Genomic DNA, 24,354 nt, shown 5'->3' on the forward strand with positions numbered 1-24,354 from the left:
CGCCAATAGCTAAATTTTTTTTGTTGATCGCCAAAACACACGTATCTCTTGCTCAAATGTAGGGGGGACTCCTCCCTCCATCATATTCTTTGTGTAATCTGCTATGGCACTGGCTACTAAAAATATAAATAATATTATTGGTAACAGAGAGACAACATATATAGGATATGAAAGATAAGTAATATGCTAGAAATGCTCTTAGATTTTAGACTTTTGGGCCGTCAACCCATGACTAGCCCATTTTCTGAAGCTGAATCATCAAATTGACGTCCGAAGTTGTCATTGCCCCTCGGTCCGTCGTTCTCGGCTGCCTCTGCGGTTCCTCGCCCTCCACCGTCTGTGCCTCCGCACCTTCGCCATAGGTAGATTTTAATCCTGACTCCGCCACTGCATCTCACCCCACTTCAACCTGAAAAAATCATAAGACCACATCTCATCACACTGTTGCAAGAAGAAGTAAACCTTTTACTTTAACAGAAACAACAAATACACAAATCTACCTGAACAGAGTTGTTGATGCAAGTTCTGAGAAAAATGAAATCAAATAACGGGACTAGATCACTCGAATGGAGCTAACAACTATTTAATGCAAACAAACTGAGCCAAGTTGGAAGACTAGCTTACATCAAATCAGTTTTTGCCTCCATCCCAATCTACTTCATGTTCAATGATTGTTTCACCTAAAAAATGATCCTAACTAAGATCACAATATTATCAAAAATTTCTAGTGGTCTGGGTTCATGAAGATGATACAACCAAACCTTTGCAGCTCCGAGGCAGGGAAGACATCTGCCAGCCAACACCATTTGGAGGCCAGGGTATTTGAAAATGAAGGCTAGTAAAATCAAAGCCTTCTCATCAGATAAGCCCGAAACATCATTACAGTAAAAGATCCCAATCTCTCTGCTATAATGTTGAAATATGCAATGCGTAATTGGAACATTCTAGAAGATTGTGGAAATCACAAGAAACTAACTTTGCAATGCACAAGGATAAGATCACGACAAGGTAAGAAGATTCTAGAAGACTGGAGAGCAAGTATGAGTAATAGTTGTCATGCTTCATGGTGAAGTGTGGAATGTTCTAGAGAAAAGATATTTGTATGGTAGGATAAAGATGGAGAAAACTCTAGAATTGTAGAAAAGTGTAGAAGATGGACACATGACAATACCATATGAGCTATGGAGTTCTATATATGGGGTTACTCCCCTCCCCCAAGCCATTCCAAGTAGTAGAAGTCATTTGGAGATGGCATAGGTAGTCACCATGGAGAGTTGAGTGACATACCATTGGATGTCATGAGTAGATAGTGGTAGGGTAGCCACATAATAAAAAGTGTAAGAGTTGCTGTGTTGTACTAAGTTCTGGTTAATAAAGAATTGAGTCCCCACATATAGTCGTCTCCTATATTGGTGTCCAGGTGAAGGTTTTTTTTGGTGTAGTGTGGGTACAGGATCCGCAGAAGAATTGGTATCACACTACTTTGATACCGCTTCTCAAAGTTGGTGTTAAGTTAGAGGCACTGATTTCTCAACATATAATAAAGGCAAAATACTTTCCAAACAATTCTTTCCATACAGCCCTTTAAACCCTACCAAATTAAAAACCAGACCACCACCTCCTCAACAATTGCACCTAGCAAATCTCTAGAGGAAGGATATTCACCCAAGTTCAAAACCTTCACATGGCACTTGCTGCAACAAGCTCATGCAACTGGGCACTACTCAACACACACCGACAAACAATGTACCAGATGCAGCCGAACTAAAATTGATGATCACCTATTTTTCACATGTGCTTTCGCCGGGGGTAGTTTGGTACTATTTACCGATGCCTCTACGAGCAGAACCAAATGGTCAGGGAATTTAGGCACAAATGGCAAACCATTCTTCATGTAGAAAGAGACAACATAGAAATCCATAGTTTCATAAAAAAATAAAACCATAGAAATCTAAAGAAAAAAGGGGAAACCCATCATATAATCAAAAAAAGAGGGGGTGGGGATGGGAAACAAAAAACTGTGGCATTCAGATTTTACTTCATCAACCAACCAAAATTCTGGACACGACTGGTTTATGTTCATAAATTTCCCAAAATAGAAACGCAATTCTCTATGTGCTAACTCTATAGCACTAGTACTAGTAGCATTGGATGATGACTACATGTATTGATGATATTTCATGCTCACAGTCATGAAGGCAAGATCAAACCTCGGTAATGGCAAAGATAATTTACAGAATGTTCTTGATGCAAGTGATAATCTTCTGGATCCAGTTCGCCATGAGCCCGTGCGCCCTCTGCACGGGTGTGGCGTCGCAGTAGCCCTTCATGAGATTGCAGAGGGTGAGGACCTCTGTCTCAAAGGTGCCCCCGACGGTCGCCGCCTTCACCCGCAGCTCCCTATTGCTGTCGCCGAGCGCCTCGATGAGCGATCGCGACTTGCACGGCTCAATCAGCAGCGCGGGGAGGAGCGCCTTGTTGAGAAAGAGTTGGGTAGCGGCAGAGGCGAAGTGCTCCATGGCGCCGAAGTTGGTGATCGTCGGGAGCAGCACACCACCCTTCCGCGTCTCCTCGTGCTTGCTCAGCTTGAGGAGGGCAACAGTTGCGGCGGTCTCCCGCACGCGGACGTGGTGGAAGTCGGCGTAGTAGGGGCGGTGGTGGACGGGCATCTCGACCAGCGTCCTGAACGCCTGATCGAGGGTGTTGAACTGGGCCATCTCGCTCGCCTCGGTCTCTCTCTCTCTCTCGCCTCGGTCGCTCCCTCTCGGTCTCGGGGTGGGGTGGATTTGGGTTTGGGTGGGGGAATTCCGATTTGAAAAAAGGAAGGCGGCGGCGCCTGCCGACCGGGCCCGAGGAAGGTGGAGGGGGGTCTGGCTGGTGGCAGCTGGCACCCATCAGGCTGCATCGGACGGCTGGATTTGATCTGATCAGCGGGGCCTCCTGATTGGGCGGTTGGGAGAACGTGGCATCCAACGCCGCTGGGGCATTTTTCCTTTGAATTTTCTTTGTTTTTTTTGTCCAAATGTAAGTTACTCTCCCCGTCCTAATTCTTAGTCCTTCTGGCATTTCCTGATTCATAGATTCGTAGACATAATATATATATATATAATTAAAATAACTAATAATTTAGAATGGATGAGTAGTGCTAGTACTGTTTTCCTTCTTTTAAAGACCCATTTTTTGCCACTATATATTCCAACCTTTTAATTTGCACGTACATGCATCCTATGACAACTGTAGCATCTTTCTAGTGCAAGAATGCATGCATGTTTTTTTCTCGAGGGACTTGAAATAGGTGAGGTGGTCGCCGATCTAGTAACTGAGAAAATATCACAAAAGTTGCAGGCACAACGCGATCGACTCAGATACTGCTTAATTGAAAACAATCTATAATCTGATTTCTTTGTTAATTCACAAGTTGTATACAGCTTAATCCCAAGTTGCCACTGACGAACGACACTTTCTTAGCCCATTCTCAGTTGGAGTGTCATGGACATTAAATTTGCTAATATGTACCAATAATATGAGGAGAGAGAAAATATGAGTGTCATGAAATGTGATAGGAGTGTATTGACTCAAAAATCAACACACTGAAATCTGAGGACAAGTATTCGCCAAGCTCCGGAAAGTCAACCAAGCGTGCCAGTCAATTTGACCTGCAATTGACAAGGAGTAAACAAAAGTTAAATTTGAGAGCGTATCGGTTGGGATTCCGAATATCTCTCACACCAGCGTATCGGCAAGCTCTGCCGATAGGGAAAACTACTGGTGATTGTATTCTCGATCGTGTTATTTAACCAGCTACTAGATTATTAGCAATTGTTTTGCAAACATCCAATAATGGATGCATTTCTATGGATTGTGTTCCGTTTTGTCAGATAACAGCACTAGCTAGTTCCATTCAGATAACATCTTGTGGTTATAGTCAGATATTCCAGCTGATTCAGCCCTTTCTGGCAGTCAAAAATATGCGTGTCCGTATCCTGTGACATGCCAAAGATGGCCTCAAGTTTGAGATGCTTACTTGCAGCTTGGATCATGAGGGTGTTGTACTGAACGTTTTGCATCTCTCAACGTTTTGAATAAAAAAAATCCTAAGTCAGTTCTTCTAAATCTTTAAATTTGCACTATCTATTCAAAGATCTAGGTGGGCATAAAAACCTTGTGGTAGGTAAAGCCGAGGGCCAAGGATGATAAACTAACATCTTTCTCTGTCAGTTCCTTTTTGTTTCTTGCAACAAAGAAAGCACAGCTTACTCTGCCTGCAAACAACAACAGGCCGTTTGAGTGCATTGTTTTTGGGACGGCACGGTTCGAATGTATAATCTAGCACTACTAACACAGGCTGAAGAGGATGATCTCAAAAAGAATACAGTTAAAGATGTGGCCTTCCCTCCAAGCACATATATGGATATGGAGCACTCTTTCCAACCTGCACTTTGAAAGCCAAAGCCAAGAAAGATTATATCAAGGACCCTGCTGAATCAAAGACTGTATGACCGTGTTCCAATTCGTCCAGGACAAAAAGAGTGTGAGTGGTTGTAAATCAAACAAGTTGGAGATGGTTGTGTGCCTATACGCTATGTCTTTGCTTCACCGCATTAGCAAGTAGCAACCCATGATTACTTAGGGCCTTGTTCATATACTTCAGATAGTGGAAAACAAAAAGGTCAAGCAGTAGCATACAAGTTTGGCAGAATTCTAAAAAGTAACAAAATCAAAGCAACCATTGTCTCGAACCCACTAATCCAACCGGTTCTATTAATTAATCGCGGTGTCGGTCATGAATCAACCGTCACATGCGACATGTGTACGATTAGATCACATCTCTTAATCTTAAAGATTACCACCTCCCTGATCCATCCACATGCTTATCGCCATCATTGTGCAATTATGTCACTGGTTCTAGCTAGAAACAAACGCGAGGTGGTCGAACATCCCTTCGCTTTTTTGGATGTACAGTTAGAACACATCATTTGCAGGACCCTGTTTGCCTGATGCAACATGTGCAGAGCATCGCCCCTTTGTCCTCTCAAGCTTTCTGACCGGCGGCCGATTGAACGAGAGCTTTTTGCTGCACTGCATCTGCATATGAAGATAGAAAAGGCCTGCAGAAAATGATATGAAGCGTGATAAATTTGTCACTTGTCTGCATCCAGCTTTTCAGCTCGGAGGGGAAAGCTGAAGAGTACCTGTCTGTGAGCAGCATGGTTGTTTCATGAACACACATTCTGTCAGACAAAGAGTGGTATACTTTTCTTTGTGTTTATTTTGGAAACAGCCACCACTAGGCTGACAGCTGATTGCTGAGAGAGTGAAAGGAGCCTTTGCTTGATCAGGCCAGCCCTCAAGTAGGAGTTATCCAGATTGAAAGGCAAGCAGATGAAAAGCTACATGTACATTTATACCAGCAAATATCCGACAAGGCGTTTCAGAAGATAAAGAAATCTAAAAAAAGGGGGAAATGATAGAAGAGGAAAAGGTGTTGCATTGCATTGACAGGTAAAGTTCACGAATAAATTAAAGATGCGAACAGCTAGCACTATCTCCAGCAGTAGTATCTTGAGAATTCAGAGGAACAACAAATCTGAAGAGGATATTTATTATTGTAAAGGATGCTGCATTACTAGTTTAGTTTCGTCAGGCCGGACAGTTAAATGGAAGTAGAGATAAAATGAGATTACGCCGTGGAAACGCGTTGAAGAGATGAGAATGTATGGTCGGTCCTAGCTATTGACAAAGACAAGCGCTGACAAGGGATTTTGCAAGGGATCGTGTGTCTCCCTGGCAGGGGGGGCAGCCGCCCGGGAATAGTATCCCGTGCTCTGTACATGAGCGAGCTGTGGCTGCTGAGCTGCCCCCTCATCTTGAAGACCAATAATCAAGTTGCAGGCAAAGGGCTTAACGAATGAACTCGACAGTGATGGTTGGTTACTACAGGACGCAATTGACAGTGAAATTACCGTTCAGTTCTGCGCTTGTTCTGGTGGCGCTACCTGCTATCCTACAAAGTACCGGTGACAAATGAATGGCAGAATGGGTGATCGATATGAGATGAATGAATGAGACGAATGAGATGAATGAGTTGGTTCAGGAACAGTCGATCTCGATCACGAGAGGCCAGTTAACTTCAGAGTAGATGGTGATGATTAGGGGCGGGTTATTGGACCGATCAATCCGTCGTAAATGCTTGCCAACGTACTCTCTTGCATGCAGGTTGTTAGCAGTTGAAGTGTTTGGTGGTGTGCTATCGTCTCTTCAAGTCCATATATAGATACACCAGCGTCTCTATCAACCAAGACATGCATGATGTGTACCGGTCGCTGTCAAATGCTTGGGGGTGGAGTTGTTAACATACATACACAAGAGGGGAAAAAAATAGCTGCATTTGCAATTGCAGCATACAATACGTGCCGTTACATCCCCGTTGTCATGATAGTATAGTTGTTTCAAAAAAAAATGATAGTATAGACTAGCTAGAGCCTGCCTGGTGATCATATTGTTTTATTGTTGATTCGATTAATCGTGTCGTGCTTAATAGTCTGCTAGAAGCTCTTCAAGAGTTGACTACGCACACCTCATCGCATTCGCATCCCAAGATCTCAAAAGAGTTTTCTTCAAAAAAAAAGAGAGATCTCAACAGAGGGCAGGGAAAGATATATGAACACAGCATGTGAAAAAGAAAATTAATCATACTCCTAGGAAACCGGCCTGCAGATGGCTAGCTATTATGGTCAACGAAGCCACATGCAGCTCCGAATAAAATATTTATTTGCAAGGCGCGTTACAAATTTTTAAAAAAGTATTTACAAGTACAATTAACCACTATAAAAACCAGTGTCATATTAACAGACGCTTGAAAAACAAAATCTACTCATACGACTTTTACATGCTAACTGTATATACGTACACATGTTGACAAATTATGAGCTAAAGCTTATAAAATTATATTATTTCTAGGCTAGGAATTTCACATGTAATCCGGATACAAAGGGAGTTGAAATTGCACGAGCAAAGTAACTCTTGTTCAGTCCTCCCACAATTATGTTCACTTTGTTCTGGTGCTTTTTTCTCACACCAAATCAACACCAGCCAGACAGCAGTACTTTTCTCTCATAGCTAAATTGCATTGCATTTTTTTTAAAAAAAAAACTGCATTACATTTGAGCACGTCACTGTTCCAGCGCTATTTCAATGGATGGATTTATTGGGGGCAGTTGTTGAACGGAGCGATCGACGCAATAATAAAGAAATAGCACAAGGACGACAAGGGTAACTTCAACAGCCCTTCCTCATCCATTCTGTTGTGTTTGTCAGGTGGCGCTATTTCCTGCAAATCAAATCGTAGGTGCAACCAAACCCCTGATCGGATCAGGCTCGAGGGAATTCTGGAGCTCAAAAGCCAGACACACCTACACTTTTGCATTTCCTCGTCAGCTAACAAACTTGTATTGTTGCATGAACGAATCCTGCATTGCAGATTGCAATTGCATGCTGATAATAAAATTGAAGAAGGCAGGGCCCGGGATCTGAAAAAGGCAGACCAGGATATCCCCAGAAATCAAAGAAAACTAGAGGAAAAGGCCACCAGAAAAATATACTAGTGTTTGAGAAGGAAAAGGAGCTGCTACTTTCATCTTTATCTGAAGGCGATGGAGAGGACAAGGACAGCGTGGTGGTCAAAAGCTAGACCAAACAAGACAATCAGTGAACTTGTGTAGAAAATAAAAATTAGAAGAACATAAAAGAAACCTATTCTTTTCTGTTTTCTATACACAAGAGAACAAGGATGGAGGATTGTACAGCTAGTCTTGACGGTACACGCTAGCAGGTAGCAAGGCTGCAAGCAAGAGACACAATTCCCCTGAAACCGCCCAAAAGCTTCCTGCAATCCTGCTGCTTTGGCGTTGAACTCCCTCCTTGATTAATCGCATCAGCTGCCAAAGATTTCTCTTTATTGTTTTTTTTTGGTTCAGAAGGGGAGCAGAGGCGAAATAAATTCCTCCGGCGAGATTCGTGTGGAGATGAGTTAGGTGCCAGGACCACTCATAAATTCTGCCTGTTCTTTCGGATCTGCTCCGTGCTGTGCTTTGCTTTGCATGAGTAGTTGTTCAGGCGCTCTAGCTCCCTCTCGGCTTCTTCCAGTTCCAGGCTTGGGGCTCTTCGGTTCGAATCTCTCTAGCGTCTAGTCACTCATGCGTCGTCGCCGGAGTCCAATCTCGCCGCTGCTCAGAGTTTCTTGATTTGGTCTGCTCGGAATTTCCCTTTCCATTTCCCCCGGAGAAAATTTGTTCCTACCAAATCAAAGGTGATCCTTTCCCCCTCGGGATTTTTGTGCTGGTTTCGCCTTGTGAGTCCATAGCAGCGTTGGAAGCAGACATCAGTTGCTGCTTAAAAATCCTCCCTTTTCTCTTGGTTTCTTTTCTTAGCAGCGCAATCACGGCCTCCGTCCTTGCTTGAATCCCGCGACAGCCTGCAGCTTCCCATACTCGTTTCTAGTCTCGATTTCGTCGTGATTTCAGGTCGGCTCTTACTCGCCTTTGCCGATTTGTTTGCTCCCGAGAGCCGGCCTATACGAATCCCCCCCCCCCCCCCACACCTTTCCTTCTTCCACTCCACGCGCTGCTGCTTTTTCCTCCCAATGGGCAACGCGTTCGCGTGCATGCCGCGCAAGGAGCACCGGGGCGCGGCCGCGGTGTCGCGCAGCAAGCGGATGGGGAGCGCGCGGTCGGCGCGCGGCGGGCCCAAGCTGACGCCGGCGGAGGAGGAGCTCCTGCACCGCCAGGCGCTGGCCATGGCCATCCACCAGCACCTCGACTCCGGCGGCTCCATGTCGCGCCGCATCGACGCCGGGGCCTCCCTGTCGCGCCGCATGGCCCCCGGCTCCACCAGCTCTCGACGCCGCGGCGACCTGCCGGACTCCGTCACGAATGCCAAGCCCGTAAGGCCCCTTACCTACCCCTTTCTTTCCGTCCCCCATTTTTTTTTCACATGCTTGCTTCTTGACTTCAACTTTGCGTTGTATTCTTGCATAATCCAATCTTAGAATCATTCAGGTTTTGTTGTTAATTCTATCTTAGAATTATACATTTTGGTGTTCCTGTTCCCATGAACTCATGTGTCTGATCAGGGCTGCGAAACTTCGGCAATTCATAGTGTGTGGCCATTTGCAGTATATACTTAGGTGTAGTGCCTTAATTGTTTAACAGTAATAATTCTGGATAATTCCTAGAGATTGTTATGGCAGCATCTTGTCGTTAGGATATTTTGATTGAGGTGTTTGGTTGGTACCATTCTGTTCTTAAAATCAGTACACTACCATTACTGTGGCTAGCTAATGTTTGTTGCTCGGTCATTGCCTTTGGACTTGACTCCAACATTGGCTTGGTTGCATTGATTTGTATGTAACTGCTCCAGGTTGAGCTATTGACTTATAATGTGGTTGTTGGTGTTGGAGTGCTTGTGATTGGGAGTTCAACCAGTTCTTGTGGTGTACTCTTTTCTTTGTTGAAGAATTTGCCTTCTTTTGTACATGGAAACTGTCCTAGATTTTGAATTATTTCTGTAGCTTCCTTTGTTTGGTAAATTTGATTTGTATTTGAATAGTGAGCTGCTGTCGGTAGTTGAATCGAATGATAACAAGTTGGCATACCAGGTTCAGGAAGATGATACAAGTAGCTCCATTGTATGGACATGTGCCATACTCCATAAGAATTTATGCTTCTGTGCTTGCTTGGTGCTGTGCTAAATGCCGTTCAATTATATATTTCAAAACTAAACATAAAACAGAGCTTGAATCTTCTGATGCATTGTAAGCATATAGAGTTTATTCTGTTATGACTTGGAACTTTGGTCTCCTTCCAATAAAATGGTGATTTACTTGTTTTTTCCCAATGGTTTCCGGCAACCAAAATGGAGCTGCTTTTCCTTTTAGTTCAGTTTTCCTGATGTACATGCCTTTTCTTTTGCTCTGCATGCTTTCCACCTATAAAGCATAACAGAAAAAAATATTCAAAGTTCATGCACTTGCTAAGTCTCTAAATATTTTTGAATTATTTAGTAGCCTATGGATCATTGTCTATGCCACTAAATGTCGAAAAGGTATCTTCTTATGCAACTGTTGTTTCAAACGCAAGTACAAGATGTGGATGTGTATTCTTGGAGGACTTATATGTCATTAGGACTACAAACAAGACAATGCTACCACCTCAGCAGCGACCTAACTAGTTCGACAGCATGGTTCCATACCCATAGTTTTGTCTCATTTATAACTTGTTTGCTGGTTATAGTTTTTTTTTCTGCCCCAGCTTGTAAATAGCTAATCATACTTGATACTTTATCTCTTTGTCTTTAGCTTTGTCAACATTTCAAGTAAGGAAAATGTCTAATATTATCATACAAACATTGTCTTGTGGTTCGTAGAAAAAGGTTTTTATGGTACTGCTGGTATATGCTTTCAGGCACAAATTGTTCTGGAGAATTTAGAAACAAAGAAAATTGTCCTTGTTCATGGAGAAGGATTTGGTGCTTGGTGTTGGTACAAGACCATCTCGCACTTGGAGGAAGCTGGTCTTGAGCCTGTTGCCTTAGACCTCACGGGTTCTGGCATAGATCATACCAATACAAACAGCATAGCTACACTAGGAGATTACTCCAAGCCATTAATTGATTACCTTGATAAACTTCCCGAGGATGAGAAGGTGACTATTACATCTGCTATTCTGTATATATTTTTGTTGGGGAAAAACAAAATTCAGCTTTCTGAGCGCTTTTGGGTAACGGTGATAATACAGGTTATTTTGGTCGGCCACAGCTGCGGAGGTGCATGTGTTTCATATGCGTTAGAACACTGCCCCAAAAAGATCTCGAAGGCGGTGTTTCTTACTGCTACGATGGTGAAGGATGGGCAGCGGCCCTTCGATGTGTTCTCAGAGGAAGTATGCAATCTCTCTTTATATGTTACCACTTCCATATGCATATTCAATGGGAACTTACCTTGACCTGCATTTCACAGCTCCGGTCAGCAGATGTTTTCTTGCAAGAATCACAGTTTTTGGTTTATGGAAATGGAAAGGACAAGCCTCCTACTGGTCTGATGTTTGATAAACAGCAGATCAAGGGGCTCTATTTCAACCAAACTCCTTCCAAGGTACGCTGTGTTTCAGTTGAAAGGAGTACTCTATTCACCACTGTCATGCCAGATCTTATTGTGCTGACAAGCTTGCACGCACTTAAAATGCAGGATATGGCGCTAGCTGCGGTGTCCATGAGACCCATCCCTCTTGCCCCAATCATGGAGAAGCTCTCCCTCACCCCTGAAAAGTACGGCACTGTGCGCCGCTACTTCATCCAGACACTTGACGATCACATGCTCTCACCTGATGCCCAGGAGAAGTTGGTTCGGGAGAACCCGCCAGATGTCATCTTCAAGATAAAGGGCAGCGACCACTGCCCCTTTTTCTCGAAGCCGCAATCCCTCAACAAGATCTTGCTGGAGATTGCACAGATCCAAGCTCCAGCTGCGCTGCTCCCGGGTAAAGCAAGTTCGGAGGAGACCGTGGCAGAGAAATCATGACTGCATGTATGTAGTGTACATGAAAACTGAGTAGCACATAGGTTGCAAAAGTGTGGTGCGGGGGTTAATTGAAATCAGTTTGTCAGATAATAATGTAGGGAGGCAGAAGTGTTGTTTTCTTCTGTGATCAAGTATAGAGGATGTGAGATAGTTTTCTTTTACCTTGTGAATCAAATATGAAGTCAAAACAACATATCTTAATGTTTTCCTGAGCAATGATGAGTAGGTTCCTGTGGAGGCGTTTAATTCCACAGAATACAGTTGTGCAAAGCATTCTGAGGTATGGGTTCACATCATAGGTGCACATCTTTGTTTCGGTCATTCTATGATGGGATTTCCATAAAAGAAATTATCATACAGTTTAAAATCTGGGCTAGTTATGGTGATTTGATGCAAATTATGATTATATCCAACATGGCTCAAACTCAAATCTCTCGGTTCAGTTCAAAATATGGCCTTTTCAGAAAGAGTTAAATGGGCTAAGATGGGCTATTGGTTCATTGCGGGCCTTTCAGCCCATGGGGCGTGCGACTCCTTGTCGGATTCCAAACCAAGTTGATCGAGTTCTATAGATGGCCAATGGGCCGGCCCGACCCGGCACGATGTCGGGTTGGCCCGGCCCGAAAGGCATCGGGCCGACACGAGCTGACGGGCCTCACGGACCGTGCCGCTGCGGGCTTCGTGCTTGGCCTCCGGCCCAGGCACGGCCCTATGGGCCTTTTTTCGTGCCGTGCCGGCCCAATCCATGGGCCGTGCCAGCCCATGGCCCATAACGCTCAAAATACCTCAAACACTTCAAATTTTTTCACATTCACAGTTACTCAGCAAATTCATAGAATACAAAGCCACAAGTGACAAGTCTCAGCTAATTCAAAGTTACTCAGCTCACAGAATACATTTACAGTGCAATACAAGTTACTCAGTCAGAGGAGGAAGACTCGGCATCGGACACCGACCTGTGCAGAGGACAAAGGAGAGTGAGTGAGAGACAGCGAGAGATAGCCATCGATCTAGATCTAGGGTTAGGGTTAGGTTTCGAGGAGTTACCTGCGCTACCGGAGCCCGGTGCCGGACGAGGGCCACCCAAATGAGACAAGACAGAACCAATTAGAAACTGGAATCGATGGCGAGCGGCGGAGGGACTGGACAGTAACACGAACTCACATAGTCCGCCGAGATAGAGAGGACAGAGTAGAGGAAGGGAGAGTAGGGAGGGAGGAGACGAGGAGGGAGGGAGATGGAGGAGCGTCGGCGTGGTCACCGGAGCCCGGGGACGATCGGAGGCGAGCGGTGGCCAACGGATCTACAGCGAGACTGCGAGAGCCGAGAGCGGAGAGCCCGAGACGAAAGCGAGAGCGACTGAACGAGTGCGGCGGCCGGGAGGGGAGAGGTCGGGTTAGGGTTTGGGGGTGCGTCAGGTTTTATAGTGGGCGGGGCCAGCGGGTGTGGTGGGCTGGGCCGGCGCCTAAAGAGCCGTTGGGGGGAGTTAACGGGCGGTACCGGGCCAACCGTTGGAGCGGGCCGTGCCGTGCCGTGCCACGGGCCTAGGGTGTGGCCCAAGCACGGCTCGCTCCCTCGGGCCGTGCTAGCCCGGGTCTGTTGGCCACCGGGCCAGACCGGGCTTGGGCCGGGCCATAAAAACGGGCTCCGTGCCGGGCCAACAGGCTCGGACTGCATGCCCAACTATATCGAGTTCAAAACGGAAGACGTTCAAAACAGGACACACGAAGAGAAGAGATAGAGGAGCTGAGATCTCAAGGCCGGCCGCCGCCCCGGAGGGAAAACCGAAGAACCAGCTAGGCAATCGTCGTCTACTTGCACGATGGGGATGCTGGCGCCGCAGTGCGAGCAAAACCTAGCCCGGAGTGAGAGTGAGCCTCAAGTGTCCTGTCAACGAGATGGTGATGGAGAAGCATCGATCCCGTACCTTCCTGAGGTATGCATGTATGGCAGCAAGCTGAACTTTTCTGAATATTTTAGATTGCAAACAAATCGTGCGAAACGGTGCTCCATGTAGAGTAGTAGAGGTTCTACTGTTTTTCTGCTCAAACTGAAATTCCATTTAGATGGCTCCAATTCATAAAGTTGAAACTTGCTTTTGCTTGTGCGTGCAGGACATCTGGCGCCATATACATTCTTTAATGCCAATGGACGCTGCTGCTCGTGCTGCCTGTCTTTCTCACACCTTTCTGAATTCCTGGAGATGTTATCCCAGGCTCGATTTGAATCCGGGTACGCTTTGCTCCAAGACAGACTGGAGGCATTTCAGGTGTCGAGTTGACAGTATTTTGAGGAACCACTCAGGCATTGGCCTCAAGATATTGAAGCTTAATTTGTGTTTTGAAAAGATCAGTTGCTTTCCTTACCTGGACACTTGGCTGCAAGCTGCTGTTACACCAGGGATTGAAGAGCTCACACTTTGGCTAGATGCAGAGTACAACTTCCCATGCTCACTTTTATCTGCTGAGGGGGTTAGAGATTCAGTTCGGTCTGTTCATCTTAGCAGTTGTACCTTCCGCCCCATGTCTGAACTTGGCCTCTTGAGAAGCCTAACAAGACTGAGCCTACGGGATGTGCGTATTACAGGGGAGGAATTGGAGTGCCTTCTTTCCAACTCCCTTGCTTTTGGAGCATTTGGACATTCATTATTGCAATGAGATAGTTTTGCTGAAGATACCATCCGTCCTGCAGCAGCTCAGCTACCTGCAGGTTATTGGACGTGAGAATCCGCAAGTTGTAGAGAATAACGCACCAAATCTCTCCAGATTTTTCCTTGGAGTGATGGGAAAAGTTATTAAACTCTGTCTTGGAGAAGCATCACAAAAGGCGATGAAGGACTTTTCCTTATGCCGTAGCAGGAACGCCGTCAGCTATGCCCTTGCTGAGCTCCCGTCCATCATGCCAAATCTTGAGTCTCTTGTTTTAAGTTCGTTGCCTGAGGTATACTGCAGAGTAGCGATTGATTGATCCATTAGACAGTATGTAGTCATACCTTGCTGTGCTGCTTTGTATCTACAGTTAATCTTGTGAGCATGACATATTTGTTGTGCAGGTTCATACGCCACCAATGCTGCCCACAAAATTCCTCAACCTCAAGCACCTGGTCATTCACATCTGGGGAGGGACCATTTCCCAGCCATACGATTACTTTTCTCTGGTTTCTTTCTTGGAGGCGTCGCCTTCCTTGGAGACTTGGTGTCTGAATGTAAGGCCCTATCCACCCTCTGATTCCTGCAAATTAAGATGTACAGTATATTGGTCCTCGATCAATTGGATGCGTCCATTGATTCGGTTTCCTGGTTTTGTTTCGTCTTCAGGTATATCAAGATCGTGAGGAGCATGAGTCGGTCTTTAATGGAGGTTCTTTACATTTGAGGCAGCTGCCTGAACACCTCAAGTTGAAGAGTGTGGAGATCGTAGGGTTCAGATCTGCAAAGATGTTGGTTGAGCTAACATGTCGCATTGTCAAGTGTGCAGTCTCGTTGGAGCGACTTACGTTGAACACCTTCGATGGTTTCAGCAGGTGTTCAGAGAAAAATAACAGTGATTGCCGGGATTATATGTGCCGTCCCATTAGCAAGGCTGAGCTCGAGGAAGCCTCCAGAGCAGTGGTGGCAATAACAAGGTACATTGAGGATCTAGTCCCACCTACTGCTAAGCTGACTGTTGTGGAGCCTTGCCCTTGCCCACGATGTCGCCATTCCACTCCGGTTTCCGGTGCACGATGAGATCTCAGCAAGTTGCGGCTAATGGAGGGTGGAAGGGATTGTTCGGTGCGGTTTGAAGGGGATTGGAACGGGTTGGAAGGGATGAAATACCCCTCAATCCTCTTGTGGAGGGGATTTAACCTGATCTTAATGAAACATGCTTTAGTCTTAGACTGTTAGGCACTATCATGCTTTGTTTCTTGATGAATCATGCATGCTTTGTTTAGTCAAAAGTGTTTGTGTTTTTTTTTTCAGCCGATGTGTATTTTTTTCTTTTTGAGCGGGGAAAAGGCATTCCCATTAGACTTAAGACTTGAGCTGCTGCTCTCTGAATGATTCCAGTTCCACTCTCCTACAAGTTGTTGTGCCCTCTGATAATGCTTCCAGTTCCACTCTCCACCACCATCACATGCAACTCCTTCATCACCTGCTGCTGCTGATCGTTACCACCAGAGAAAAACAAACACTTTTGAGCTGCACTTTCCTGATTCAGGGCCTGAATTTTCTGGATCACTTCCTGTCCTGAACACTACACGCCAATACGCCATCAGCAAGATGCCATGTGTAACCTATCTATCTAAGCAGATTTATCACACTAATGCATTGGCCACCATTTCTGCTACCAAGTCAAGGCTAGAGTCCGGCAGCTTGTTGGTTTTGTCGAGGCAGCTTGTTTCCAATTTGCCGAAGGCTGTTGAGAAGGAAGTTTTAAAGGTTAGTACACTAAGTTGCAGGTATAGTAGTTGCAGAGATAGGCAGCTGAACACTGAGCATAGGTCCTACAGAATGACTGGCACGGTATAATCTAGCTAAGCAGCACGGATACGGATACGTGTATCGGTACTGGAAGGATACGGATGCGCGGATACGTCATTTTTCCAAAAAACCCGATACGCGGATACGTTCTACCTAAAAATATAAATAAATAGATAATAATGCATATTAAATAGCCACACTGAGATACAATGAAAAGCAGTTAAAACACCTAAAAACAAAGTGGGCATTTGACTTTAAAATTCATTTATTACCTTTACAGGGACTAAAATGTGAGAAAATAAAAGTTATAGGGATTAGAATGTGAGGAAATAGAAGTTTTAGGGACTAAAATATAATTATTGAAAAAGGAAAGGGGCAAAATAAAAAATGAAACCTTATCTGTTATCTCTCCCTCCCACGGTCTCCCCGTCTCTCTCTCTCCCATTCTCTCTTCTCTCTCTCGGTCTCCCCTCCCTCCTTTTCCCGGCCGGCCACCAGCGCCTCCCTTCCCCGGCCGGCCGCCGGCCTCTCCCTCTCCTGCAGCGCGCAACATCGAGGCTACCACCGGCAGCTCCATCTCCACGCGTGCCGGCAGCTCCTTCCCCACACGCGCCGGCTGTCGGATCCGGCTCGGGGTGGAGCGCGGCGTCGAGCAGGACGAGCTCACCGGCGAACTGGCGCGGCGAATCGAGCGCGGCTCGCGGGCAGGAGGGCCGCCTCGGGCTCGACCGCGCGGCGTTGGAAGGGGCAGCTACCGGGATTCTTCCCAGCGGACAGCGACCATCTCCCTCAACCTTCTTCCCCAGCAGCTCCTTCCCCACCCCTCTCGGCGCAAGCGGGTGCATCTGCGGGCGTGGGGCGGGCGGATGCGGCAGGGCAGGGGAGGATACTCCCATGGAGTTGGGCTACTGGGCCGTATCACACATAGATACGTATCCAATCTTGAGTTTCTAGGCCCAATGCTGCCCAGTACGCCGATACGGCTTGGATACGTATCTCCAACGTATCAGCGACGTATCCGTATCCGATACGTATCGGATACGGGATACGGCGACACCCCCACGTATCCGTGTTTCTGAGTAATCTAGCATCATAAACAAAAGAAAACAAATCTAAATTACTCCCCTAAACTATAGCTAAAGTTTGTATAACCCCCTAAACTATTGTTTTGTTCATTTTATCCCCAAACTATGCACTTTGGTTTAAATTAGCTTCCAATACAATTTGTCATCTTTTTTATTTCTCCATATTATATCACTGCACCATAATTCCTTGGCTATTAGCGACTACCAAGGAAAACAAATTACCTTGCGGCTACTGTCAACCAAGGAAAAATATTTACTTGGCGGAAAGCATTGGCAAAGAAAAGATATTTACTTGGCGGGATAACACCGCCAAGGAATGCCATTTAGTTGGGGATTGATAGCCATCATGGAAAATTATATCCTTGGCAGTCGTGACATTTTCTTGGCGCAACGGTAATTTTGTCGTCAATCTAATTTGCTTGGCGGACAAATCGCCAAGAAAATGATCCTTGGCTGTCAGCCGCCAAGCAAATCGAGTTTCCTTGGCCATCTATCCTTGGCAGAATTTGCTTGGCGGGTTTGGTATTTTGACCGCCAAGGTAATTCCATTCTGGTGTATATATAAAATAGAGATGTTGAGAGTTTTCGGTATCAAATAAGGAAGGCCCTAGCCTAGCTAGGTACCGACAACATATATATACCACTTCAAAACACACTTCTCTGTTGCCTACAACAACTCTAGATTATATTGTTCTCGCGCATACACAAATACTATACTGACTAAACATCAATGGTCGTTGCTTAAGATGCATGGTTGAATATATATTTTGAAGGCCGTGGATCTACCACCGGAGATGCGCTCTCTCAACGCGTCTTTGTCATGGTCAGTTCGTGGGAACGACCCTGTTTTTGTGAGCTCACACTCATCGCATGGCGCCTTCTCGCATATGTGTATCTCCTCCAGATGAACCGCTGCTTGCATCATAGAGCGTAAGAAGGCGACAATGCCTTGTGATCCAGTGTCGTAAAAGCCAAGGATTGTGAGCCGAGCCAGGGTGTAGTGCTTGAAACCGGCGGGTAGTTCCCAGACAACATTCGTCTTCTTGGTCGGGAGGTGAGGTTCTTGGTCGTCAAGCTGCAAGTCGCATTCATGGTCCCATAGCTGTAACACAGACAGCAGCAGTAGTAGTGCATCAGTAGTGTTATAATAATAAGTAGTGCGTGCATGTTGATCAAACAAAGTAAAGATAGATTAATTGAGTGAATATATATATACTACTAAGAGGATGTTCTGTATGACATAGCAGGAAACAGCTTCACACTTTGGCTGCCAAAAGGCATAACCATCAACAATTAGGAAGCTGATTTAAGATCAAAACCAATGAACTTCCAGAAGTGCACAATCATCAGGGATAACCATCAACAATTAGGAAGCTGATTTAAGATCAAAACCAATGAACTTCCAGAACTGCACAATCATCAGGAAAACCATCTACAATTAGGAAGCTGATGTAAGATCAAAACCAATGAACTTCCAGAAGTGCACAATCATGGTAACATTAACGCACCTCTTTCAACCCTGGACAGCCAAGGAACACGGCCGGTTACTAATTTCAGCTTTCGTGCATACCATCAAACAAATCCCACAAAGTCAACTGACATATTTTTCCGAAAGAGCATAAAGCTAGCTGGTAGCCACCACAGTATGCAATCAATGTTTGGCTTCAGGCTTCACTCAGCTATTTGTTTTCCTTTTGCTCATTAATAATTCCCAGTCAAACTTCGTACTTGGATGAATGGTCAGAACAAGAAAGACTGCCATCACCAGAAGTCTCCACAAGAGCATAGGCCATTGCTGAACTTGTGGAATCTGACAGCATCCCTCACAAGAATATCACGCCCAGTTATCTTAGATATGAACTTGGTAGCATTGTGACAATCTACACAAACCCGCAGATTCTTGACGATACGAATTGGCATTTCCTGTGGAACAAACATTAATCCAAAGGCAATTGCAAGCCTCTCGCTGTGATGGCTGAGCATGTGAACCTTGTCAGCATCTGCCACATCATGCAGCACAGAACTGACATCAGGTCTGTATCCTTCTTCAACAATCTTGGAGCTGAGCCACGCAAGCTTTTCATAAATCCCCTTGGAGAAGGGATGAGACTGGTCATCAGCTGAAAAGATGTGAACTTTATTCTTATACTTGATCCAGCTACAGCCTGGCTCCTTCTTCACTTGCCTGTCCCTCATCCCACGCCTTAGCTGGGCAACCTCATTCCATTGGCCTTTAGCAGCATGCATGCTGCACAGCAATACGTAGCTAGCGGGGTTCTGGGGATCGATCTCTAAGAGGTTCTCAGCAGCCCATTTGCCGATTTCCATGTCACCACGCAACCTGCAAGCGCTCAGCAATGTGCCCCATCCAATTGCATCAGGGCGCATCGGCATTTGCTTTATGAACTCCTCAGCCTCTCTTAACCTCCCTGATCTGCTATACAAGTCAATCATACATGTGTAGTGATCATCTATGGGCACAATACCATGGTCCTTCTGCATGGAATAAAAGTAGCTGCGCCCTTTCTCTACAAATCCAGCACGGCTACAGGCAGAAAGGACACCAATAAATGTTACCCCATCAGGTTTTACACCCTTAGATAACATCTTCTCAAACAAATCAATAGTTTCTTTTGCCTTCCCAAATTTAGCATACCCAGAGACAAGGGCTGTCCAGGATACCTGATTGTGGAACGACATTTCATCAAACAATCTGTGCGCATCCTCAATGCTGCCGCACTTGCCGTACAAGGTAACTAGTGCATTGGACACTGTGATATACGGCATCAACCCTGAAACAATAGCTAGGCAGTGGAACTGAGCACCTTCCTCCAGGCTTGCTAGGTTAGCGCAAGAACTTATTACACTTCCAAGGGTGAAGTCATCAGGATCAATGCCGTCTCTTTGCATCTCCGAAAAGGCCCTCACAGCCTCCTCGCTGCATCCATTCTGTCCGTATCCAACAATCATTGCAGTCCATGAGATGATGTTTCTGAACGTCATCCTCCTGAACACAGTTTCTGCCAGTCTGATGCTCCTGCATTTTGAGTACATGTCAACAAGCGCGCTCCCAACAAAGACATTATCATCGTAAAAAGTCCTGATTGCGTAGTTATGGATCTGTTTCCCCTGCTCCAAGGCTGAAAGGGCGCCACAGGCCGTAAGGGTGCTTCCGAAGGTGTACTGATCAATGGCGATGCCCTGTACCCTCATCCTCCTGAAAAGTTCCAAAGCCTCAGACTCCAACCCATTCTGCATCAATCCCGTAACCATCGTGGTCCAAGTAATGGAATCCCTGTCCGTCATCACCTCGAAAAACCGCCTCGCCTCCTGAACCATCTTGCACCGGAGCAGCCCAGTGATCATGGTGTTGTACATCACGACGTTCTTGCCCTCCAGTTCAACGAAGACCCGCTCGGCATCCCCGACGAGGCCCATCTTTGCATACATATCTACCAGCGGGCTCCCGACAAAAGAGTACGCCCCGAAGCCAAGCTGCAGGATCTGGCAGTGGAACTGCCTGCCGAGGGCGCGGTCGCCCAGGGCCGACGCCGCCATGACCATGGCCGACATCGTGATCCTGCTAGGCCTGATGCCGGTGTCCTCCCGGAGCAGCGCGCGGTACGCCCGAGCCGCCCGCGCGTGCGCGCCGGCGCCGGAGAAGCCGGCGACGAGCGCGTTGTGCGAGACGACATCGCGCTCCGGCATGGACGCGAAGAGCGCCTCCATGTCGCCGAGGAGCCTGGCGTGGGCGAGCGTGGTGAGGAGCGCGTTGTAGGTGAAGAGGTTGCGGTGGGGCATTGCGTCGAACAGGCGGCGCGCGCGCGCGTGGCGGCCGGCCTTGCCATAGGCGGTGAGCAGGTGGTTGAGGAGGTGTACGGGCTGCGGGTGCGGCAGCGTCCTGAGGATGAGGCAGTGGACCGCGCCGGCCACGCGCGCCCCGCTGCGTCCGGCGGCGGCGGAGGAGAGGAGAGCGGCGTAGTGGTTGCAGAGCGGGTGGCTCATTAGAATGCACCTCCGTCCAGATGAGCCCGAAACGCGTCCGCTCAAGGATGAGAGAGAGAGGGTTAGCCTCCTAGCAACCTAACCTGTCAAAAGTATTTGGAATTGTGACTTCCTGCTCGTATCTAGTATGTGAATTATTAATCCTTGATGCATCCTTACTGCAGATTTTCCTTCCTTCCGAAGAGTAAAAAAAAGTTTCCATATTTGTAATGACTCAGCCAAGTTTCAACAATGTGTCCCTGGCCCGTGAGACTGTTTTAATTAGTAATTAAAATCAGGCTAACACAGGTTCAGAGGTCGACAGAGTTTTTTTTTCCCCTTCAAAGTGCACACTAGTAACAGCGCAGACATCGACATACAACAATGTTTAAAACTAGCCACGGCCAGGGTGTTGCATCCGTGACATGGCAACATTCCTTAATATTTTAGAATATTTTAAGTTTACATGTCTGAAAATATTTTAAGACACAATACAGCTGAAAATATTTTAAGTTTACATGTCTGATTAACCAAAATGAACTTAGCAATCCTGCACTTAAAAGGTTACTTAGCCAAGCAGGATATCAACCAACACAGGTCCACTTCGAATATAGCTGTAACTGACGAGCTAAGAAACAACTCCAGCCAACAATGCTCGTCTTGAGGCACTTGCCACAGGGACCTCACTGCTTTGCCTCGCGTTCACGGTTCCACTGCTCAATCTTGGCCCTGCGTTCCTCGCTGCTCTCCCTGACTGGGCTCCTCCCACGCCTTGGGGGTGGGCTACCATGCCTGCGTCTTCCTCCATCATCATACCTGTCATGCCTGCCGCCTCTGCCCCCTCCATCATCATACCTGTCATGCCTGCCACCTCCATCATCATACCTGTCATGCCTGCTGCCTCTACCCCGCCCACCGCCGCCGCCGCCGCCACCACGGTAATCATCACGGTCACGATGGCCCCTCCTTTGAGGTGGGGGGCTTCGGCTTCTGCTCCTCCCATGGTACCTCCTGGAAGCAGAACGGCCATAGAGCTTCCTCCTGAGATCCCTGCCAATCTGCTTCACATGCATGAAATTACAGTAGCCACCACGGTTGCAGCTGTTCTCCTCAAACTGCCTACAGGTCGCTTCCCGGAAGTCAGTCACAGGAGAATACTCCACAATTATCGGGCGGCCAGAATAAAAGCGGCCCTGAAGAGCATTATATGCTGCAGCTGCCTGTTCTTCCTCCCTGAACTGGACATAGACATTCCCTATCATGTGGTCAGCAAGGTTGTCGCAGACGTTCAGGTTCTCGATCTCACCAAACTTGCCCAACTCCTCATAGATGTCCTCGTAGAAATCCTCAAAATGCTCCTGCATCTTCTCAGGATCAATAGGTTGGCCTTGAGCATCAACCCCAGGGGTTATCATATCAGGGCGCTGATACATGTTAGCAAGCACAAGAGTCGGCGATATGGTTGGCCTGTTGTGCAGGCGGGAGCAGCGATCCCCATGACGACAAGCCCCAATCTTGAAGTAAAAAGGGCAGTTGACCCTGTCCTTCTCAGTGCCAAAGATCGAAGCCAAGTGCTCCGCCATTATTCGACTCTGAATGGCACTAAACCTGGAAGCATAGCCAAGAGCAGCATCAGAAACCATCTTCGATAAAAGAAGAACTAGAGTTCCTATACATTCATGGACCAAGGCATCAACCAGGAAAAGGTGATGAATTCACCAGAGAAAAGAGATGAAACTTGAGTTGGAAGCAATTACAAAACTATGTGATCACTGCACATTTTTCATGAAAAACTAACTGATTGTGGCCAATTCAGTTCGAAGTGCCTGATAATATCAAATTCAAGGAGTCCCAAACTGAACTCAGATAAAGGGAACCAGAGTATGCCTGGATGACAATCTTGATGGTGTCAAGGCGATGAAGCCTAAAAGTAGATATACAATGTATTTTAAAATGGACATACAGTGATCCCTATAATTGAATTTAGCCAACACACACCGGAAGCGTAAAGTCCTACCACATGCTCTACTGTTTCTTAAGATGCAAGCATACTTGAGGGCAGGCAGGCAACAATTTAGAAGCCTCAATCAAGAACTTAATGCCAACAAGAGTACTAGTGCTGCAGATAAGCTACTTGGAGCCAGTGAACTACTGAACTATAGAAGTTAAGCTACTCGACCTCTATGCTACGAGACTGCCATGGCCCAGGGTAGAGAAACAGACTGCTTTCACTTTGAATCATGGAAGTTAGTTTGCGGCTACACGCGAACCGCACACATATAGACAAGAGCCGGTGAAACTAGACAAGAGCCGGCGAAAAGTAAATCTAGTACACGCGAGGCACACAGATAAAGAAACTGCAAGATCTAACTAAGAAGGGGAGAAACTGACTCGTCGTTGGGGGAATATACCTACCCGTACCTGCTTAGGGTTTTGGCGCCGGACGAGGCGGCGGTGCAGGAGGCCCTGGACTCAACGGAGGACGTGAGCCCTCCCTGCAGGCCTCGATGGCTCCGCCGGCGGCTTCCGCCCTCTTCCGCGAATCCGCCGCCGCCGCCGCCGCCCTCGCTGAGATGTGAGGAGGAGGAACCAAATTTCCCTTCCCAATAATGAACTGTAGACGGGCAGCCCGTGACGGCCCATTATCTTTCGGTGAGCCCACAGCCCATGCGTTTTTTGCTCATGGGCCCTCCGAACGACACAGCCCATTCCCTCCTACAGCCAGGGTTCACCAAACCGGTGGGAACCGGTCCGGTTTGATCGGTTACTGGTCAAACCGGTCCAGCCCGGTTCCGGTTTGGGCCGGTACCAAACCGGCCCAAATTCAAAATTCAAATTTGAATTAAAAAAATGAAAAAATTTCAAAAAATTCCTAAAAATACTTCAAGGTGGACGAATCTAATGGTGTCAAATTTTCTCAAAAATTCGTTCATTTAGTATAGTTTGCGGGGATTTGAAGTTAAAAAAAATGTGCATATAAAAATATACAAATACAATGTAAAAGTAGTACAAAAGAGGGTTGGAGGGTTCATTTAGGCTAAAATATATTATACAAATATTTATTTAGTATACTTTGCGGGCATTTGAATTTAAACAAAAAAAGAAAAAATTTGAATTTGACCGGTTACTAGTCAAATCGACCGGTAAACCGGTCAAACCGATCGGAACCGATTGAACATGTGATTTTGAATTTGATTTTAAATTTAACCAGTTTTCGGTCAAACCGGTCCGATAAACCGCTATCAGA

At 46.4% G+C, this 24,354-nt stretch overlaps 3 protein-coding genes and 1 pseudogene across 8 annotated transcripts; 2 read left to right on the forward strand and 2 right to left on the reverse strand.

The window, feature by feature from the left end:
- The first annotated feature begins 7,696 nt into the window (after positions 1-7,696).
- Positions 7,697-11,831, forward strand: LOC120711150 (putative methylesterase 12, chloroplastic). The gene is made up of 5 exons (XM_039996584.1): positions 7,697-8,941; positions 10,461-10,700; positions 10,794-10,937; positions 11,015-11,149; positions 11,243-11,831. The coding sequence occupies exons 1-5, from the start codon at positions 8,642-8,644 to the stop codon at positions 11,573-11,575; spliced, it is 1,152 nt and encodes a 383-aa protein (XP_039852518.1). The 5' UTR covers positions 7,697-8,641; the 3' UTR covers positions 11,576-11,831.
- Positions 11,832-13,359: 1,528 nt separating this feature from the next.
- LOC120713841 lies at positions 13,360-15,721 on the forward strand (annotated as a pseudogene).
- Positions 15,722-17,705: 1,984 nt separating this feature from the next.
- LOC120711151 (putative pentatricopeptide repeat-containing protein At1g68930) lies at positions 17,706-21,200 on the reverse strand. Of its 3 annotated transcripts, none has more exons than XM_039996587.1 (2): positions 18,632-21,200; positions 17,706-18,225 (listed from the first exon to the last, which is right to left on the reverse strand). In XM_039996587.1, exon 1 carries the CDS (start codon positions 21,126-21,128, stop codon positions 18,885-18,887), a length of 2,244 nt encoding a protein of 747 aa, XP_039852521.1. In that variant the 5' UTR covers positions 21,129-21,200; the 3' UTR covers positions 17,706-18,225; positions 18,632-18,884. The 3 variants fall into 3 exon arrangements, with proteins under 3 accessions (XP_039852521.1, XP_039852519.1, XP_039852520.1); XM_039996585.1 differs by having other exon boundaries at positions 17,706-18,531; XM_039996586.1 differs by having other exon boundaries at positions 17,706-18,555.
- A 292-nt stretch (positions 21,201-21,492) lies between these two features.
- On the reverse strand, positions 21,493-23,720 carry LOC120711152 (splicing factor U2af small subunit B-like). Of its 4 annotated transcripts, XM_039996592.1 has the most exons (3): positions 23,529-23,715; positions 21,993-22,715; positions 21,493-21,962 (listed from the first exon to the last, which is right to left on the reverse strand). In XM_039996592.1, exons 2-3 carry the CDS (start codon positions 22,688-22,690, stop codon positions 21,791-21,793), a joined length of 870 nt encoding a protein of 289 aa, XP_039852526.1. In that variant the 5' UTR covers positions 22,691-22,715; positions 23,529-23,715; the 3' UTR covers positions 21,493-21,790. The 4 variants fall into 4 exon arrangements, with proteins under 4 accessions (XP_039852526.1, XP_039852524.1, XP_039852523.1 ...); XM_039996590.1 differs by having other exon boundaries at positions 21,493-22,715; positions 23,523-23,720; XM_039996589.1 differs by having other exon boundaries at positions 21,493-22,715.
- Positions 23,721-24,354: the final 634 nt, after the last annotated feature.

The sequence above is a fragment of the Panicum virgatum genome, chromosome 6K (genome assembly GCF_016808335.1).
Source record: "Panicum virgatum strain AP13 chromosome 6K, P.virgatum_v5, whole genome shotgun sequence".
Taxonomy (NCBI): Eukaryota; Viridiplantae; Streptophyta; class Magnoliopsida; order Poales; family Poaceae; genus Panicum; species Panicum virgatum.

Excerpts from the sequence above, each read along its gene's own strand:
- LOC120711150 (XM_039996584.1), top strand. The coding sequence starts at position 8,642 with ATGGGCAACGCGTTCGCGTGCATGCCGCGCAAGGAGCACCGGGGCGCG. Across the intron at positions 10,701-10,793 it reads AACTTCCCGAGGATGAGAAG|GTTATTTTGGTCGGCCACAG; the intron begins GTGACTATTACA and ends GTGATAATACAG. Across the intron at positions 10,938-11,014 it reads TCGATGTGTTCTCAGAGGAA|CTCCGGTCAGCAGATGTTTT; the intron begins GTATGCAATCTC and ends TGCATTTCACAG.
- LOC120711151 (XM_039996587.1), bottom strand. The coding sequence starts at position 21,128 with ATGAGCCACCCGCTCTGCAACCACTACGCCGCTCTCCTCTCCTCCGCC.
- LOC120711152 (XM_039996590.1), bottom strand. The coding sequence starts at position 22,690 with ATGGCGGAGCACTTGGCTTCGATCTTTGGCACTGAGAAGGACAGGGTC.